The following is a 22,500-nucleotide window of genomic DNA, read 5'->3' as shown; positions in this document are numbered from 1 at the left end:
GTCTGTCAAACTTTCACAATATTATTGTGGATTCTAGTCGTCATCGTATTATCATTATCACCCAGCAACAAAACATGGTGTACTGATCTGCAGCGAAAACGTCAGGAGTCACATTTTACATTTCGCGGACAATTATTACGTGATCTTCCTCCTTCCGAGCAAAGATTCGTTTAAAAAAAAAAAAAAAAAAAAAAAAAACAATACACACACACACTACAAATCAAGTTCTGCTCGTCCAGATATTATTTCTAATGAAATACGTGCACGAGACGATCTCTTCCTATTATTTTATTATTATTATTATTATTAAAAACATGCTCATGGTAGCATATAATTAAAGATTCCTCTTTTTAAAGATTGAAAAGGGGCAATCGAACAGTTTCCCCGAAAACTTTCTGTACAGATTTATCGTTAAATATATAACCACATTCATAAATGTGGATTTGTTCTCTATTATTATATTATATTATTATTATTAGTCTATTATTATTATTATATTATATTATTATTATTATTATTATTATTATTCACATTCGATTTATTATTATTATTTATATTCCACAATTCCGCATGTCAGCACTATAACCCGACAACTCCCACAGGTTCGTCTCTCTTAGGATCAACGTCCTGCCCCATCGTCTGACCTAACGTCTTGCACACGAGAGCATTCTTGCAATTACGTACTTCTGGCAGACGCGCCTGCATTCCTAATTTCGGTGAACCGCCAACTCGACCCCTCGGCCAACGTCACACAAACCCCTGCATTGCTGCGCATTTGGTGGCGAGCTTGTCAAACTGCGCGGCACTGCCAAAAACAAAAGCGTGTTTTCCCGGTACGTCGGGTCGCGATGAAGACTAAAATGGGTGGAGGGAGGGCTCGGCTGCGTCTCCTGATGGACCTTACTTCCGTCGGCTCTGATCTTCTTCTTCTTCTTCTTCTTCTTCTTCTTCTTCTTCTTCCAAGCTTTAGCCCATTTTTATATGGGGTCGCCGTTGTGAATGAGTCGTCTCCATCGATTTCTGTCCTGTGCATCGTTCTCATTAATACCTTTTAATACCATGCCTTTCCCTGCACAATCACTCCATATCTTCTTGGTCTTCCCTTCTTCCTTCTACCCCGCACTTCCATTTCCATAGTATGTCTTCCAACATGATGTTCCTCTCTCCGTCGGCTATGATATGTTGACAATATCATCTCCAGTTGACAAATTTGTTAATTAAAACACTCCGCTTCGTGTTATATAGTAAGATAACTTTTTTTTAGTAAAGAATGTTTGGAGACTATCAACTATAAGTTTTTTTCTTTTTTTACTTAAGATCGTAATTCTAATCAAAATACGTTACGATAAAAATGAATTAGCAAATAATGTAAAAAGTTAATTCTGAGTTATCTCCTAAACTAAAGACTTTTTTTCTTTTTTTTACGTAAAATCGCAATTTTAATCTAAACATGCTAAGGTAAAACTGAATTAGCAAATAATGTCAAAAGTTAATTATTCGATTTGTCTCTTGATATTTTCATATTCTTGAATATTTTCATATTTTTCTCCTCTAGATAAAGTATTTTCACAATCTTCTAAACAGATCATTTCAATTTCTTTATTTTCTGCTACACAAAAAATGTAAAGGTAAAACTTTTGAAAAATTAAACAATTTCAAACATCACAATCTGCATCAGCACCACATCTTAATAAAGACTGAATATTACGAAACGCTTTCCCATTAAAATGGCCATAACAACAATAATCATATGTATATGTATATATATTATATATATATATATATATATTATATATATATATATACACACACACACACACACACACACACACATATATATTATATATATATATATATAGTATATATATATAATATATATATAGATATATGAAACCCCGGATATGCCGAACGCGAACCAGGAGCTGCATCACTTGGGAAAGATTAAAATAACGACTGCAAAATAAAACTTAAAAGCCGCTCCCGGATATCAAGGAATGAGAACCATTTCTACGTCTGAGAAAATAGAAGAAGAAGAAGAAGAAGAAGAAGAAGAAGAAGAATGAGGAGGAGGAGGAGGAGGAGGAGGAGGAGGAGGAGGAGGAGGAGGAGGAGGAGGAGGAGGAGGAGGAGGAGGTAATATTATGCCAATGAATCATTTGAACAGCATTCACTCCAAATTATCTACGTAATAGATCTGTCTGGGGAATACCAATAATTTTACTCAAAACATGCACGCGTTCTTGGGGCAAAGGCCAAATGTGACGTTAGTTTGTTGAGAGAGAGAGAGAGAGAGAGAGAGAGAGAGAGGAGAGAGAGAGAGAGAGAGAGAGAGAGAGGTCGACTGAGGTTCGGTTAAAGTGATAATACATAAAACCGGAAGAACCAACAAAGTATGACAAGATATAAAAACGAAATTCTCTACAATGATATGGAGAAACTCACAAATGCAGACCTGTCGGGGGAAAAATTGAAAAACTTCAGACGAAACGGAATGGCGCTTCAAAGTAGCATTATAGCCATTTCTTGACTGCCGTTGTTTTCTGGCTCGCTCTCAAATACAGGTGCCAGCGATATCTGCGTTTTCTCAATTAAAAAAAAAAGTGCACCACCACACTTTTATTTTCAATCATTGTCAAAAAGAGGATCACACACTTTCATTTTCAATCATTGTCAAAAAGTGCACCACACACTGTTATTTTCAATCATTGTCAAAAAGTGCATCACACACTTTCATTTTCAATCATTGTATTTACCGCAAAAAAATAAAGTCCTAAATCTTTGGGAAAATGGCTAAATTATGTTACAACCAGAAATGAAAAGTACCAAACGCAACATATAAACGGTTCGAGGGAAAATAATCAAAATTTACGGATAACTGTAGACGACGAGCGGTCCCTTTTCGATAAGCGACAAGAGACATAAATCTTTGTGAAAAAGGCTAAATAATTATTTTACAAACAGAAATAAAACGAACCAATCGGAACCTTCAACTGTTAAAAGGAAATTAATAAAAATTTACAGATAATTGTAAACGAAAAGGGGTCCCTTTTCGATAAGCGACGAGTCCTTTGCAAAGGTTCGTGGCCATATATTATAAAAGTTATCAAAACATCTGCGACAACTCGCAAAGAAGAAGCACTGCACACGAGAGCTGGAAATTTAGCCGCCTTCTTGCATGACTGCAAGATCACGATAAATTATGGCCTCTTCCGCATCCAGGCCAAGGAGTTTAATGAGCAATTATTACGCCACAGGCCCAACGTTATCGTTCCCAAATAGCTCTCTCGTTGTAAGATTCAAGGATTCTATATCACTTCGTATATCACACAATATTAGGCGCTCCACAACAGTGCGTCATAATGATGGCTAAGAGCATATTGGCCAAAGTTCAGTGCTATTCTTGAAATATTATCCTTATGGCGACCACACACAAAATATTGCTTTAATAAACAAAAACATAAAATCATATAAAACAGAGAATAGAATAAAACAGAACAGAATTTTTAGGAAAAGGTGTAAAGAAAGTAAAATGGAAGAAGGAGAATACAAACGGAGGTACAATAAGGCCGAAGGGACGCTGCAAAGAATCTCAAGTAATGCCTACGGTGCACTACCGTAGAGGGATATAATACGTAAAATATTGAATATATCCGTAAGCAAAACGTTCAGTAAACGAAGCACATGAGTAACAACTGACCAATCAGTGGATAACAAAAAAACGTAAGTTGAGTTGAGTTGAATACAGAATTAAGCCAAAGGCCAAGCACTGCACAGGGAACTATAAGGTCATTCAACGCTGAAATGGAAATTGAAAGTACAAGGTTTGAAAGGTGTAACAGGAGGAAAACCTCAAAGCAGTTCCACTATGAATCAAGTGTTAGGAGAGGGTTGAGGAAAGCAAGATGGAAGAAAGAGAATATGCAAGGAGGTACAGCAAAAGGAACGAAAGTGGTTGCAGCTAGGGGGCGAAGGCACGCTGCAAGGAGCCTTATGTAATGCCTACGGTGCACCGCATGAGCTCCACTGACAGAACTATCCCCCCTACGGGGGAGAGGGGTAAGGAACATCAGAAAAATGTTAAAGAAGCAAACAACGCCATAAAAGGTGTACCCACACAGACCAGGACCAACAAAGCACTGAGCATAGCTCCCTGTGGCTATCGCCCTAGTTCAAAATAAATGAGCTATACCGTGATCGCGCCAGATAGTGAGGCTATCTGCAAAAAATATGAGAGAGAGAGAGAGAGAGAGAGAGAGAGAGAGAGAGAGAGAGAGAGAGAGAGAGAGAGAACCTTGCACTACTAACTTCTCCAGTTCAATGTTCCAAGTGCATTAGCACTTCATAATTCGGAAAAGGATCGTCGTCATTTATTTATATATATATATATATATAATATAATATATTATATATATATATATATATATATATATATATGTGTGTATTTATATATATATAACGTACCAGGACCAGAGGTCGCAAGAAACACTACCTGTCCCACAAATAAGAATCCAAGAGGTACAGAATGACGAGTCAACTTTGCAGAGAGAGAGAGAGAGACGTGGGAGAGAGAGAGAGAACGAGGAGAGAGATGAGAGAGAGAGAGAGAGAGAGGTCCATTTAACAACGGATAAGGGACACACAAACCTTACGACTAAAAACGATAACCCCCCCCCCCCCCCCCCCCCCCCCCCCCCCCCCCCCCCCCCCCCCCCCCCCCCCCCCGCCCCCCCCCCGCCCCCACCCCCCCCCCCCCCTGCCCCCCCCCCCCCCCCCCCCCCCCCCCCCGGCCAATCATCAAAGGACAAAGCTGTGCACGAAAGAAACCGTCTTACTTCTGGACAGAATTGAAGTAAATCAGTTATATAAGAAAGCCATTCGGTGCATAGTTATGATCCACAGACCAGCGTACTTTCCGATTAATGATAATTAATTTTTGCGCTGAGAAATTCCAATACCATCACAATAAAAAGCAATCCAAGCCTCATTGTCCATACAGCTACGAACAAGAAAATATGGAAATCAGACAGATCTCTATGAAATCTATATACTCTTTTCGAGCACAGAAAGTCAGACAGCAATCAATAAATAGAGAACTTAGTAATATTTCACGACTGAGATCTGGATGTCGCTAAAGGACCAGTGAAGGTTAGTGAAGTATGTCAGCCTTGAACGGAAGGTTCAGTAAAAGGGGATGTGTGATATCAACGCCTTTGGGTTCACCCTATAATGTTCTTCTTAGTGTACTAAAGGGATGATATATTTCTATATATTTCCTTGTGAGTAACCGGACATTATTACTATCTATAATATACATTTCGCTTCCACATTCCAATTATTTTTTTAAAATTCTGGTAAACCTCGTCGAAAATTAAAAAATTTTCTGTGTTTATAGACACCATTAAAACCCAGCTCAGATGATAACAATCAATTCTTAATAACTGGACCAAAAACAAAGAAAGTTACTTGGTTATATATAAAACTATCACGACCAGCGCGTTGTTTTCACAATACACAATCAACAGTAGACAATCAACTCGGTTAATGCGGTAAAAAGAGAAATGTTTTGAAAACGACCCTCATATCGAAATAAATAATTAAATTTGACTTAAAGGAAAGTAACAGCCGACTTACTTTTTTTTATGCAAATCATGCTAGGCAGGGAATTCCGTTAATCAACTATAATCAAATTTGTGTCCGTCATTCTGACAAACTGAAAATTTTAACCAAAGTCAAACACCTGCATCAACAACTTCCTAATCAAAAGCATTTTGATTACCAGAGCTTGCAGTGCTTCCAAAACGTCCATGTGGACTAATAAGAGCGAATATGCTCAACAGCCCCATCTCGACGCACTCACTCTCCAAAAATTAAACATCCAAATCACCTCAACTAAAAATAGGGCGCGTTTTTGTGACCCAATTTGCAAAATTTTCTCCTATTTAACTCCAACGGGACGCCTCCTTTTGAAGGCCAATTACGTGCCCCTTTGAACCTTGCTGGCCACAGTGAATGGACCCACTCTTGCCCAGTTGATGTACTTCAAAGGGACTGCAGAGAGGATCAGAGATTCGCTGCACTACAATGGGTTCTTTGCAACCCCTTCCAAAGGGCTTCCCCTTCAGACCGAAAGGAGCATTGCACACTGCGCCTGACGTTGAATTACTCGCCTTCATACCATCACAAAATCAAATAAAACAGCCTGCAAGACTATGCAGGAGACTATCTGTCTACTATGTCTGCAAGTAGAAACATCCAGTCAAAATGTTGCTAAAATAATGTTGACCATAAATGACCGTAAAAATAATGCCGTCATGGATATGATGCTGACACTGTGACGATGTTAAATTAAGTTGGCATTTTGCCAATATGAGATCCTGTTCCTTCTAAAAAAAAAAAAAAAAAAAAAAAAAAAACTCGTTTTATCAATTTTTATGCTAAAATTGCAAAACATTAGTGTAAAGACGAAATCACATTAATCCCAAAACCCAAGTCATGAATTCTCTTCAAAAAACGACTAATCGAGTCACGCAATAGAAGGTTAAATCAACAAGCAGTCAGTTTCAAACATTGCCCAACCTCACGTGAGACCAAAACTCTGCAAACGAACACCACCAGAATAAATGCCATTGCAAATTTCCATTCAATACCGAACGAGAGACAGAAAATAAATGAGATGACTCAAGGACAACCTAACAGTCACACCACCCGGAGCAAATCACGTGTGCAAACGGAGCTCGACCTTCAGAAAACTAATCGGGTTGGAGGGTGATGTCTTCAAACGTAAGCTGCTGGATGCGCGTCGAGGGAGGAGTATATGAACGGATGTTGAACAATATCAGTGGCGATGCTGACGATATCAATGAGCCCATACAATTAACAGTTAGCCTTATGCAATACAAATAAAGGAGGTTTCTTCTAAAGGGGTCATTTTCACTGATAAACGAAGAGGCTAGTCGCGGTTACATCCGCTGTCAAAAGTATTAATAATTCGATCAGATAATAAACAAACAACTATACACACACAGACACAGACACAGACACACACACACGATAGTATATATATATATATATATATATCTATTATATATATATATATATTATATATATATATATTATACAATATAACTATATGGAGTCATATCACATTACCGTGATTCATATACTATAAGCATTAAGCTACAAATGTCCTCTAATATCCAGATCGCTCCACCTCGGAATTAATATATTTTCAAAAATATTAACTTCAGGGGAATTTCATTAGTCGACTGAAAAAGTCCCCTTCACTTAACAAATATGAAAATATATTAATTCCGAGGTAAGGAAGAGCAAATTAGATGTTAAAGGATATTTGCAGCTTAATGCGTACGTGTGTGTATATATATATATATATATATATATCATATATATATATATATATATATATATATATTTATATATACATACGCACAAACCCTCAAAGTACGCTCAGGTGCAACCTACGCAGAGAGGCAGGCAACCAACCGCCTCCCTCACGCCCCCAGACCAGTTCTCCTTGATCCCAGTATAAAGGAACTAACTGATACCTCCACCATAAAAGGCGTGGGCGGGGGAGGATGAGGAGGAGGCGAAGAATGAGGGGCAATAATGAAGGGGGTAAAAGAAAAAAAAAATAAAGGCAGCCAAAGCATTTTATTCATTTTGTAACATTTGTTGCTGAAGTTATTTGTTCTGACGGCGCAGCCAGTTTGGCGCCAGTTATGTTTGGCTGTTGACACATGGCGCTTGAATTAGCATTGATGCGAGGATGGGAGAGAGAATTGAAGAGCATATATAATACACATATATATGTGTACACATATATGTATATATATATGAGTTCGATTCCCCGCACTGCCAACAAGGAATCAGGGTAATTTGTTTCAGGTGGTTAGACATTAATAACTCGATATAATGTGGTTCGGATCCCACAATAAGCTATAGGTCCCGTTGCTAGGTGACCAATTGGTTCCTAGCCAGGTAAAAAATATATAATCCTTCGGGCCCAGGCCTGGAGAGCTGTTAATCAACTCAGTGGTCTGGTTAAACTAAGATATACAATGTAAAATGTATGTTTCCGTGTATAGCATGTAAGGGTACGAGCACAGACCAAGTTTCCCTATACAAATGTATTGGCGAATCTCTCTCTATATATATATTTCTATAATTTTTCAGAAAACGAAATCCTCTCTCAGCTTCTGTATTCTCGATTTCGATCACGTCTTCCTTAAGGCGAGTCTCGCATGAATTTTTACATAATTTTCTCCTTCCTCATTTTCCTTTCTTTTTTCATTCATGCCTTTCATCAAGACATCGTTTCTAATTGCCGTAAGGCTCAATACTCATTACTCATTCTTGCCAGGTGCTTCACAGGCCTCAGTATAACCCTTTTTCAGCTCTCATTAGCTTCCTAAATTGTGCCGCGTGAATTTGAAAATTGAATTTCTAGGTGAATTTACTAGATTCATGTCTAGTCTAATAGTAAATGGACTTTTTTTAAAAAAAGGTTTCGTTTCTATCATTTGAAAAAGTCACGCTTCTCTTTCACTCACGGTCATCCGTCTAACATCAAGGTAGGTGTGTGTGTGTGTGTGTGTGTGTGTGTGTGTGTGTGTGTGTGTGTGTGTGTGTGTGTGTGAGAGAGAGAGAGAGAGAGAGAGAGAGAGAGAGAGAGAGAGAGAGAGAGAGAGCAACACCTTGCACGCCTTTCTCTTTCATCTTGAAATAAAATCTTGCAGACGTGGCGTCTCTGTAAATTTGCAACTGACAAGACAGAGAAAATTCGTTTAAAAGAAGCGAAAACTCACCAAAGCGACTTTTCCAAATTCTGTGGTCCACAAACCCAGCAGAACGATTCTCCACAAAGTGTAGAAACGCGTGATTAAGATGGTGGACACACACACACACAAAACAAGGACTTCACACTTTTAAGACAAGTCAACAGTTGCTCAAGAATCTGTTTCAGAACAGAAACATCACGTTGAACAAATAACTAACAGATCACACCCCCACCGCCCCCTACCCGCCCACAGGGTCATTACCCAAGGGTGAACTCAAGGTCCTCGTATATGAACCTGTTAAGTACTGTACAAATCTTTATTATTATCAATATTATTATTGTTATTCAGAAGATGAACTCTATACTTACGGAACAAGCCCACAGGGGCCCACTGACTTCAAATTCAAACTTCCAAAGAATATGGTGTTCATTATAAAGGACTAACAAAGGCTAAATGAAAATAAAGAAATCAATCACTTACTAAAGAAAAAACAAATTAAATTATATGAATGCAAAAGAATATCACGATAGCGTTAACAGACAATGATTTACTAGAACTGAAACAGAAAAGTTGAAGTTACATAAACGCAAAGTTTTCTTTTGCTATTACGAATTATATTAGCGGATAATAACTGTCTCGTCCAGGGTAACAGCGCTTATGAGCCCACTTTTTACCTTTTAAAAACCTGTCGATCATTACTGCAAAATCACTTTTCGATGCACTAGTCTTTCTACCCTTCGAATGGTCTCTCTTGCAGGCAGTATGAAAAGCGGCCTATGACGTCGTATTCTAACAGAAAAAATAAAAAAAAAAAAAAAGGCGGGAATCACAAATCTCTGGTATTTGGCCTTGCGAACTTGCAAACAGGTTTCGCGCTTTTTTGCCTATATATATATATATATATATATATATATATATATATATATATATATATATATATATATTGCTCATATACGCATCACGCCCACACCGCATCCAAAAGTGAAGGCAAAAGTGAACTAGAAGGATTGGGAACAACGCCAAAGGAATACGATAAACACACGCGCGCACACTCAGAGAGAGAGAGAGAGAGAGAGAGAGAGAGAGAGAGAGAGAGAGAGAGAGGGTTACTCTTCAACCTGGTTGGGTGGAGGAAGTGATCCCAAACAAGAATATACATACGCTACCCAGGCCCAGACGCGAATGTTTCTGGTACGTTCAGGTAGGGTACAGACTGGGGACAAGCTGTACTATAGGCTATAACTAACTTTGGATAAAAACGTTAAACAGAACCAGTAAAAGATCCATGGAAATCGTTTGCAGCACATCTTCGCGGTTCTGGTCGTTCACTTGAGTGGGAACACTTTCTGGTCACACGAGTGGGAACACTTTCTGGGTGTTCAATCGAGTGGGAACACTTTCTGGGTTTTCACTCGAGTGGAAACACTTTCGGGGTGTTCACTCGAGTGAGGACACTTTCTAGGTGTTCACATGAGTGAGGACACTTTCTGGGTGTTCACTTGAGTGGGGACACTTTCTGGGTGTTCACTCGAGTGAGGACACTTTCTGGGTGTTCACTCGAGTGGGGACACTTTCTGGGTGTTCACTCGAGTGAGGACACTTTCTAGGTGTTCACTTGAGTGAGGACACTTTTTGGGTGTTCACTTGAGTGGGGACACTTTCTGGGTGTTCACTCGAGTGAGGACACTTTCTAGGTGTTCACTTGAGTGAGGACACTTTCTGGGTGTTCACTTGAGTGGGGACACTTTCTGGGTGTTCACTCGAGTGAGGACACTTTCTGGGTGTTCACTCGAGTGGGAACACTTTCTAGGTGTTCACATGAGAGGGAACACTTCCTAAAGTGTCAAAATAAAGTATAATACAGACCATTATTGACTTCCCATTCAAACTTTACCAAAGTTCATTTATTAGGGAATTTCAAAACAGGAATCTGATAATATGAATATTTTTTTCCAATAAATATATGTAAGAACATTCTTTCGTACGGGTATTCAAGCATGAATTCCTTTAAATAATTATGGAACGAATGAAAAAGTTGGCGTACCTTAAATCACGTTGATAAAAAAAAAATCCTAATTATAGTAATAACCTTGAATACACCGAATACAAGCAACATTGCACTAAAAAGGGAATATCTAACTTGGCTTATGCAGTACAAATAGTAAACCCCAAATACCTCACTTGGTATATATGGCCGTGTGAAACGCTTGGCGATTTCCAAATACCTCTCCCTCCCACGTCTAGGAAGCAATCTTTTGGCAGAAAATACCCTGGGTTGTATATTACAACTCCAGGTACGGAATGAAAAATGAAAAACAAGAAAAGAGAGAGAGAGAGAGAGAGAGAGAGAGAGAGAGGGGGGGGGGTGGGGTGGGGGAGGGGTTCAATCTGTAACCCGTCAAACGAGAGGTGCGAAGGAACAAAATAAAATATTGATGTAAAGAATATTATTAGTAAACATTAACGAGACAACAAATATGACCTCTTTATTTTTTGGTACTTTTCAGTACTACACATACGACAGACGTGGTAACAGAGTGTACGTCTTCATTCCTAGAATGTAGTTATTTTGACATTTCAAAATCTCATTTCTTTAGTTTTGTGGTAAAATGTTAATGTTGCACTCATGACAATGTGGTAAAATGTTAATTTTGCACTCATGACAATGTGGTAAAATGTTAATTTTGCACTCATGACCATGTCGGACTTCACTCCTCATCGAATGCGCACCAAATTTACGCGTCCCATTATTCTTATTTTCAACGACTGTTTTCCTAAATGTTAAAAACAAATGACCATCATATTTCCAATACTTCACGTAACGTAAGATAACTGTCACCTTGCTTCAAATGTTTTTATGAACCAAAGTCCTTCGTATTTTTGTCCCAAGGCCCAATCAAGTTCACAGCCACATCTAAATCTCGGTGTCAAATGTGGCTACTACAAGGTTGGTCGCTATCTTGACAAAAGAAGAAAGGGTGGCGGGGAGTGAAAGAAAACAGGTGGTCAACCGCAAAATACCTCTTTAATCTATCTATCAACCTAGAAACATACACAGACATTATATATATATATATATATATAGTATATATATATATATATATATATATAATATATATAATAATAATATAATCCGAATAACGTGAATGAAAATCTTGAAGTAATTAAAGTCCACATATAAGAATTTTTTAATACACATCTTACATAAGTGTGGACTTTTATTACTTCAATATGTATGTATATATATATATATTATATATATATATATATATATATATATATATATGTGTGTGTGTGTGTGGTATATATACACATATGCATATACATTACATGTGCACACACAAACACACACACACACGTATTATGTGTGTGTATATAAAGTATAACAGTTTCTCCTAACAAGTGTGACTTTTTCATACTAAGAAGTGCTCAAATATGTAACTTAATTCAATATATTTCCAATGAAATATATTCAAAATGCATTGAAGGCACTATTATTTCGCTTATGAACATCTGCTCATCATATTTTTGTTTAAATTGAGTACATCCTTATTCAAATTCAAATCAAAATCTTTATTCACATAAAATTAAATATAATTACATGAATTAACATATATTAAAACAAAATTCTAAGGGTGATCACAGTATGCTAGAATGATGACTTGCTCAGATGACGTAAGAATAAAGTTAAATGAGAGAGAGAGAGAGAGAGAGAGAGAGAGAGAGAGAGAGAGAGAGAGAGAGAGAGAGAGAGAGAGTCTCAAACAGCTTAGAGTCAATAGCCTGCTGAAATGTTCGCAGGAACCACGTGTCTTCTTAAAATTAGGTAAGCAATGCTTGTTGGCAAAGGCTGGGTAGTGCACGTCTGCCAAGATAATCAACTTTCTATTCGTGTCAACTGTATAAGCGGTCCGGCATTCAATCACGACGCAGTATCTGAACTCGGAGGCGAATACGTCACCGAAAAATTATCAATTAGTAATAATCAAAATATGACGGAAATACATACATAAGGTTCAAAATAACTCCTCCAAGCTTTACGTGAATATTAAGACTGGAATGCTGAGATTGCCAACCTAGTACAAGGTTCGAAAGCTTTTAATATTCATTAAAGACCATTTACTCACATGCAATATTATTGTGGACCTGCAACCACTGCCAACTTTATCGTGTCCGTGTTTAGACTACGTACCAACTCATATTAACATGACACTGCGTAACAGGAGAAAGAAGTGACTTTTACAGTATAGATATAAATCTAATAAATTAACATGATACAACGTATCCGAGGAAAGACGTGACTATTACTATATACATACAAATCCAAAGAAACAATATGAATAGAAATTCCTAATCTTCAGATAAATATTGAAATGATAAAAAATGAGCAAAGGCCAACAAATAGCATCCTACAGATCGTTAAACAACAAATGACCGTGTTATAAGAGGAGTTATATTTAAGGTCAAATTCACTGCAACTAAGGCCGCAGTATAGTATATGTATTTACGTATATATATATATATATATATTATATATATATATATATATATTATATACACACGTAAATACATATACTATACAGTGGCATAATATTTTTCATTCGAGCCACGCCCCCTGAGAAAGAAAATAGTTTAACGCAGAAAACCAACAGGAGGATATAAACGCCATCTATCTCTCTCATAATTACACGTTGGCGAAACTTTACCTCCCACCCGAGAACCGCCCATGACAATCCAATCAGGCGGAAACAAAGAATCGGGCGGCCTTGTCGATCCATCCCCCCTTCACTGAGACCTGCTATACTCTGAGAGCACGTTCACAGGACGCTCTCGGTATAATCTGAGCCTACCTGAGAAAGACACTGTAATTGTCAGCCCCAAGTAATGTGCAGGTAGCCTTTTTTTTTTTTTTTTTTTTTTTTTTTTTTTTTTTTAACAAGTTCGAAGTTCCAAGTTACCATTATACTCCAACTAACACAACGGGGTTGATGGGAAAATAAATAATTCTAAGAAATATGAAAATGAGTTTGATGGCAAATGTTATAACATCACCTCAAAACAATACAAAGATTTAAAATAATATAAGATATAAAGGATTTTCCTAAAATAATAACGCCCTGTACTCTATGATACACATGCCAGCTCTGTTTACAAATATGGTTGTCTTTCTAGAACATGTACCGATATTGTTTTACGAAAGCCAAATGACGGTTGATCTACAGTCAATCTTTTCATAGCGACTAGAATGTGACCAAAGACAAACTAGAAGGACTAAAATGTGACCAAAGACAAACTAGAAAGACTAGAATGTGACCACAGACAAACTAGAAAGACTAGAATGAGACCAAAGACAAACTAGAAAGATTAGAATATGACCCAAGACAAACTAAACAGAAAGACTAGAATACGACCACAGACAAACTAGAAAGACTACAATATGGCCAAAGACAAACCTAGATAGACTAGAATGTGACCAAAGACAAACTAGAAAGACTAGAATATGACCAAAGACAAACTAGAAATACTAGAATATGGCCAAAGACAAACTAGAAAGACTAAAATGTGATCAAATACAAACTAGAACATGTGGAGTGATGCTATGTATCCAAGAGGATCGCAGGTACTCACACACATACACATACTACACATACACACCCTAGTTCACTGGCTGGCCTTGGTATGACCAGCTGGTATCCGCGCATCCAGCTTAATCACTGTGTGGTTCTGAACACTTCTCTGGCGGTCTAGCTTCCAGCCGTAACTGGGCCTGGAAACATGCAAGACATGTAATATCCAGAGTTTGAAACATAATGGAGCTCACGCTGGAACACCACGTACTAGTAAGTAAAGCATAAGCTGAATAACAGTACTCGCTGGCATGGTTAGTAATAAAGTGCACGACACTCAAGTTTCATCGTACTGAGAAAAAAGAAAAAAAAAAAAAAAAAAAAAAAAAAAAAAAAAAAATATATATATATATATATATATATATATATATATATATATATATATATATATTTCGCTATTATGCTTGTGGTGCATCTAATTATGAAGATGACTACATAGCAGAAAAGGCCAACAATATTTTGCCATTTTTCACACACGGTAAATTATATAATAAAAAAAAACAACCCACTTGAAAATTATGAGTAGACAAAAATTAAATACATCGATGCCAGTCCCTGATACCAGGAACACAAAAATAAACAGCGTCGACTTGCAAAATAATTTACCATTCCCTGATACCAGGAACACAAAAATAAACAGCGTCGACTTGCAAAATAATACCATTCCCTGATACCAGGAACACAAAATAAACAGCGTCGACTTGCAAAATAATACCATTCCCTGATACCAGGAACACAAAAATAAATAAACAGCGTCGACTTGCAAAATAATACCATCCTGATACCAGGAAAACAAAAACAAAAATAAACAGCGTCGACTTTGCAAAATAATACCATTCCCTGATACCAGGAACACAAAAATAAACAGCGTCGACTTGCAAAAATAATACCATTCCCTGATACCAGGAACACAAAAATAAACAGCGTCGACTTGCAAAATAATACCATTCCCTGATACCAGGAACACAAAAATAAACAGCGTCGACTTGCAAAATAATACCATTCCCTGATACCAGGAACACAAAAATAAACAGCGTCGACTTGCAAAATAATACCATTCCCTGATACCAGGAAAACAAAAATAAACAGCATCACAAATTTCAAAACCAGCACTGACAGAAATTAAAAGAAAGAGACAAGACCCAGATGGCTTCCTCTGCCGTTCAATCGAAATCTCTTGTAATCAAACGAATAAAATTGATAGCAATATAGACATATCCAATCCCAAGAAAAAAAGATATATCAGAGATCCGTTTCGTTCAAGACGCCAGACGTGTTTTGAATTTCATATGCCGTTGACAATTCGAGCGAAAATTTAAAAAATCAAGGATATCCAATAACTGAAGAACCGAAAGTTACCCTGAAGTTGGAGACAATGAAACGGTTAACCAAAAAATTTATAATGGCCCTAATAAGTGAAGTGACAAAATAAGACCAAAAAAAAAAAAAAAAAAAAAAAAAAAAAAAAAAAAAAAAAAAAAAAAAAAAAAAAAAAAAAAAAAAAAAAAAAAAAAAACAATATCAAAAATAGGTGTGTTTATTCCAACATAAAACGACATAAAACATCGAAAGTACCATAGACAACCTGTTATGAAACTCCTCTTATTGTACGGCGACGAACTTCGTGCACTTGTGCGAAAATAAAAAGATCCCCTTATGGACCATTCAAAACATGCCATCAACATGAATCTGTTTGTTACTACAACCAGTAATGTTTGTGTCGTCACCTACTATACATAGATTCAATGAAAAAAAAAAACAGATACAGTCTCTTGCATTAAAACAATAAAATTCGGCCTACTATATCCCATTTGATCTTCTGAATAAGAAAGGAAGACGACTTTCTACCTTTAAAAATCATCATAATAGCAAGACTACAAATTGAGGATCCTTTCCTTCCTCTCCAACTGCCGGAGGTCGTTAAAATTCTAAACGACCCAAGGTTTCCCATTCTATCAAAACGACCCAATCTTCTGACAATGCACACATGTCATGGGCAGACAAAGAGAGGTTGCAAGACAAAAAAAAATGGCCGATTTCCCACAATTAACAAACACATCCCCCCACAGACCACCACAAACACCGCAGGATTTGCAAACGGCCATAAAAATATCCTACTTGAAATTCCATGTGAATTCAGGATTTCCAGGCAGAGTCCTGAGGTCCATATCGAGCTGGAGGAGGGAGAGAATCCTCGGGTGCACAGGGAGGAGGCGTTCCTCGGTCGGTTCCTCCACCTCCTCCTAATCCTCCTCCTCCTCCTCTTCCTTCGTTTGTCTTCCAACAAGGGTGAGGGACCGAAGGATTCAAGGTCACCTGCAGGAACCAACCACCTTTCAAGGATACGCCGACATCTGGTGCCTGGTCATCTCGATCCTTTTGGCAAGTCAACTCCTCGATCAGGTATCCTAAGCGAACGCAATCATGGGATGTGCAGTCAATTGTTAAATGCAATATACAGCCCGTATATAATATCATCGGATAAAACCAATCCAATCCAATACGTAGTTCGGTGACCATAAACCACGAACCATGAAATACAAAAAATGGGTCCGAATGAAGTATAAAAAAAAAACTAATAATAATTAAATAAAAGGATTTGCAATGCCAAATTGACGAAGCAAAATTTTAAAACACGCCGACAAAATGTGAGGATGTTCCCAATATTTACCAGATATCTAGCAATTCCTAAAATAATGGAATGCAACGATCCCCTACAATCAATATCACATTTTTTTTTTGTATTAGAAAAATAGAGGATGTACATTTTATCCAAGAAACACTAAATTACCGCAAATATTTACGTACATTTACCAAAGAAAAGAGAATTATGAGATTGGCTAAATGTAGCACAGTGGACATGCTTTACCAGAGTTTAAATAAGGAAAGAAAAAAAAAAGCAACGTTTCGTTCAAAGCTTAAATTCAGGCAACCGCTTTCAATCAAATCATCATTAAAGTAATTCAATGGGATTCCAATCAGACCATTACACATGTTTGTTTATTTGTTTGTATGGTGTTTTTACGTTGCATGGAACCAGTGGTTATTCAGCAACGGGACCAACGTGACTTCCGAACCACGTCGGTAATGAACTTCTATCACCAGAAATGCACATCTCTCACTCCTCAATGGAATGCCCGAGAATCGATCTCGAGGCCACCGAGGTGGTACGCCAACAACATACCGACCACGCCACTGACGCGCTATGACCATTACACATTTAACTACGGGAAAAAAAAAAAAAAAAAAAAAAAAAAAAAAAAAAAAAAAAAAAAAAAAAAAAAAAAACACGCAAGAAAGTTACGCAACGCTGAAACGAATATCAATATTTCTGACGAGAAGTGACGCATCGTTCAACCCTTCCCGACACGCGAATGCTGCCACGAACAGTTTTCCTGGATAGTAAAAAACAAAATGAATAAATGAAAAAATTTAAAAATTTATTTTCCTTTTAAAAAAATGCAAGCTGCACTGATCGTTGAATAATTAATGATCAGCAACCTAGTCTTAAAAATAACCCCCGACTTAAAATGGAGTTAAAGCGAACCCGGTTATAAGTGGGGCATGTTCAATCAGACATAACCTTGAAAACTGAGTAATAACAATGCACAGGTGAAGAGCTCCTATTAAGTGTCGGCGGCATATAGTTAGACACTACACTCTCGGCATACAGATCTTACCGCTGACGCAACAGGACGCATTTCACATAACAAATGAGCGTCTGTAGTCTCGCCTACAATATCTGCATATATATATATATATATATATATATATATATATTTATATATATATATATATATACAATATATACATATACATATATATATATTACATATAATATATATACATTATATATATAATATTATATATTTTATATTATTTATATATATATAATAATATAATATATAATAAGAGGAGCCCACAAAAACGCCAAAATATAGAGAGAAAATGCTATATTTCAGTGACTGCTGTCTCTTTCCTTTTATTAGATGGAATTCTGTTGAAACAGAACCTTATTACCAGTCATAAATATAAATATAAATAAATAAATAATATATATATATATATATTATATATATATATATATATATATATATATATATATATATATATATATATTTAAGCTACGCGTGCATGTAGGAATAAAAAATTTTTCGGACATCTTCCCGAATATCAATAGAAGAAAAACAGGTTTGTGAGAGTGAAGAATTGATAAGACGGCCGTTTATGATAGTACCTACCCAGTGACTCACCGGTTGCATATACAAACAATGGGGGCTGGAGTGCTTGTGTGCGCATGCGCAGGCAACAAAAGCCTCCACATTTAAAAAAAAAAGGTGAAACTCTGACTTACCTTAAGAATTTTAATTTCTTTACTGAGGAGATTCTGACTCTTGGCTATGTTCTTCTTCGTTATGCTCTTGATCGCCACAGTTAGAGAAGGTTTCTGCAAAAGAAAAGGGAAAAGAAGACATATTAAATATATGCGTTCGTTACATGAATGTCAATACACAGAGCTATAAAGCTGACAACATTCTCAATGACAATATGTTGATTCTGCATAAACGTGAAGTCGCTTTACGTTAACAAAGTCTTTCTATCCATGTTGAATCCGTTTATATTAACAAAATCTTTTTCTATCAATGTTGAAGTCGTTCATATTAACCATTTCTTCTTCTAACCATGTTGAAATCCTTTATAGTATCAAAATCTTTTTTTATCCTATATTATATTAACCATGTCTTTTTCTATCCATGTTGAAGTCGTTTATATTAACAAAGTCTTTTTCTATCAATGTTGAAGTCGTTTATATTAACAAATTATTCTTCTATCTATGTTGAAGTCCTTTATAATAACAAAAACTTTTTCTATCCATGTTGGTGTCATTTATATTAATAAAGTCTTTTGCTATCCACGTTGAAGTCCTTTATTTTAACAAAGTCTTTTTCTATAAAGGCTTAAGTCCTTTATATTAACAAAGTCTTTTACTATCCAGGTTGAAGTCCTTTATATTAACAAAGTCTTTTTCTATACATCAACAAGAATGGCTTCCCATTAGCAATGCAACTCGCACATGACTCATTTTTGTCATGAGTTGATCTCCAATAACTTATTCAAAGCTCACCTTTTGGAGATGTATTCCAACATTTTTCTATTTTTATTTCATATAATTCTAAAAATCAAACCTCTTTACATTGAGTGACCATTCCATCAGTCCTAAAAACTCTTTGAAAAGTAAATGGGAGTTATGTCAAACTGACCAACCTAAAACAAATAGATTCGGTCTTCATTAAAAAAAAAAAAAAAATAAAAAAAAAAAAAAAAAAAATCCCCCCTCCCCACAACTGAGGAGTTTAAAAAATCATCTTAAAAAGAAGACTGACTTAAACTGACAAAACATCTCTGCTCAAGACGCGTTTTGTCTAACACTTCATATCAAAATCATTTAAAAAAAATAATAATCATACTGGTTCAGTGCTTTTATTATTGTCATTTAGAGCTTCATCCACCCACTTAATACTCTAACATTAATTTGAAGTCGTTTTAATGGTATATTAATCCACAAATGATTTTTGGAATATGTACAAACTTTAGGCAATGGCACCCATTCAGTATTTTACGGATAGGTTTCTTGGATGAAAGATTAAAAATGATGCAGCTAAAAATGTCCACCTACATAACTATTGAATATCTTTTAAATAAAGCATGCGATGATATTGGCTTAAGAGCAAAGCAAATGAGGGACATGATGGACCCTTCTAGAAAGACATTACAGTATGATATTGGGAAAACGGAAGTTTAGATCATTCCATCCACTTAGCTGTAAAGTGTAAGACGGAAAAATTCATCCAGCAACACATTCCTAAGATTTCACATTCTTCCTGAGTAACCGAGGAAAGAGGTGGTCTATGGGGAGTTCCTAAGCCGCCTGCGAGGGCAAGGAACTCTCTCTCTCTCTCTCTCTCTCTCTCTTCTTCTTCTCTCTCTTATCTCTCTCTCGTCTCTCTCTCTCTCTCTCTCTCTCTCTCTCTCTCTCTCTCTCTCTCTCTCTCTACGAACCAATAGGCCCAGTGCACAGATATGTACAAAAATGACATTCATAATGGAATGGAACTCAAGACTAAACATAGAAGACGCAAAGATAAAAAAAGAAAGATAAAAAAACTTTAAAATGACAACAAAATATGCCACATCAGACAGAACACACATATGACTTGTATAATTAAAAATCAAAATATGAGAAACCACCTGCAAATTAAAGCCACCCATCAGCACCCTACCCAAATCCTCCCGGCCCCTATAAAAGGATAGCGAGGACCAACATGGATCCTGGCGAGTATACATATATGAAGACGCGACTTCCTTCTTGTACCTAAGAAGGCTTCATTAACAAGACAGTTGTTTTTCCTTTTCAATCGTGAAGTTCTAAGTTTATGTTTCTGCTGACTAAAACAAAAGGCGTCGAATAAACTACCTTTAAAGATACAGACAGCGATAAATAAAATACCATCCAACGAGGCTTGACTAATTTATTAGTGAAATTTGGCATCACAACGGCCTAAAATACGCAAATTTGCAAGCAAAGTTACACAAAGACAAACACACACACTATTATATATATATATATATATACATATAAAACAGATCATCTGCCTTTTACCTAACAATATGAAGCATTCAGCCATCACAAAACCAGAAGCTCCGCCATAAACAATAATAAAAAAAGAAATGGCGCCTTACTTTTGACCTTCATACCACCATACTGATAAGCGGATTATGTAAGTTGACCCAGCGTTTATAAATGGGGATCCTCAACTTTATTGCGTTAAAAACAAAAGAGGCGGTCTCGGTCATTCATCAACACTTGAGAGTGATACGCATATAAAGAAAACAACGCTTCATGTCTGGAGGTGGTCCAGGCGAATGAACAGAGGAACTATAAAAAGAACGAAATCGATAGTTGCATAATGAGGCAAAAGTTGAATAGCAAACACAGGAAGGTACAGGAAATATCTTTATATGAGTAAATACCATAAACCTATGCTGACTTTTAACACTTTTCATTATAAATGATCACAAAAAACTATAACTATTTAAAAAGAACGAAATCGATAGTTGCATAATGAGGCAAAATTTGAATAGCAAAAACACAGAAAGATAGTGGAAATATCTTTGTGAGTAAAATCCGTAAACCAATGCTGACTTTTAACACTTTTTATTATAAATGATCACAAAAAACTATAAATATTTAAAAAGAATCGAAATCGATAGTTGCATAATGAGGCAAAAGTTGGATAGCAAACACAGGAAGGTACAGGAAATATCTTTATATGAGTTAAAACCATAAACCTGTGCTGACTTTTAACACTTTTCATTATAAATGATCATAAAAAACTCGAACTATATAAAAAGAAATTTACATAATGTGGCAAAAACTGGATAGCAAATACAGAAAAGTACAGCAAATATCTTTGAGTAAAAACCATAAACCTATGCTGACTTTTAACACTTTTCATTATAAATGATCACAAAAAACTATAACTATATAAAAAGAACGAAATCGACAGTTACATAATGAGATATAAGTTGGATAGCAAACACAGGAAGGTAGTGGGAATATTTTTGTGTGAGTAAAAACCGTAAACCTATGCTGACTTTTAACACTTTTCATTATAAATGATCACCTAAAACTCCGGCTTTCATTTTGCAATTCTTTCTGTCATTGAGAACTTCCCCAAATTGGCCGCTGGTCACGAAATTTTCAGAAATACCAACAAAACCGTTCTCTGTGGTCCTTGACTACTGCTCCTTAAGTGAACATTAAAAGTCTTGTAGAAAAAAATAAAAAAAAATATACTCGTGCCAGTGATCAATGGTGACTTCGTAAGTAATGGAACGTTGCATGACAAGAGAGCAAACTACAAAGCTCCAAATTAATGGGCTTTGCTATATAGCACTAGTCTCTCGAAGGTTAAAGCAAGAGATAAAAGACTGGTACTTGACGACCGAAGTAAACAAGCACATAAATCATAAACAGAAAAATATGCGTATCGCTGCCCTGTTGTGCGAAAGTAGTT

The 22,500-nt window shown here is 36.4% G+C and overlaps 1 protein-coding gene across 4 annotated transcripts in view; it reads right to left on the bottom strand.

The window, feature by feature from the left end:
* LOC135206949 (serine/threonine-protein kinase unc-51-like) overlaps positions 1-22,500 on the bottom strand; it is a 335,180-nt gene that overhangs the window by 270,521 nt on the left and 42,159 nt on the right. For all 4 annotated transcript variants that reach the window (XM_064238477.1, XM_064238479.1, XM_064238480.1 and 1 more), the window contains exon 2: positions 18,777-18,869. In XM_064238477.1, coding sequence (XP_064094547.1) covers positions 18,777-18,869 — 93 coding nt within the window. The remainder of the gene's footprint in view (positions 1-18,776; positions 18,870-22,500) is intronic.

The sequence above is a fragment of the Macrobrachium nipponense genome, chromosome 31 (assembly GCF_015104395.2).
Source record: "Macrobrachium nipponense isolate FS-2020 chromosome 31, ASM1510439v2, whole genome shotgun sequence".
NCBI lineage: Eukaryota > Metazoa > Arthropoda > Malacostraca > Decapoda > Palaemonidae > Macrobrachium > Macrobrachium nipponense.
This window is presented reverse-complemented; position numbering and strand designations above follow the sequence as displayed.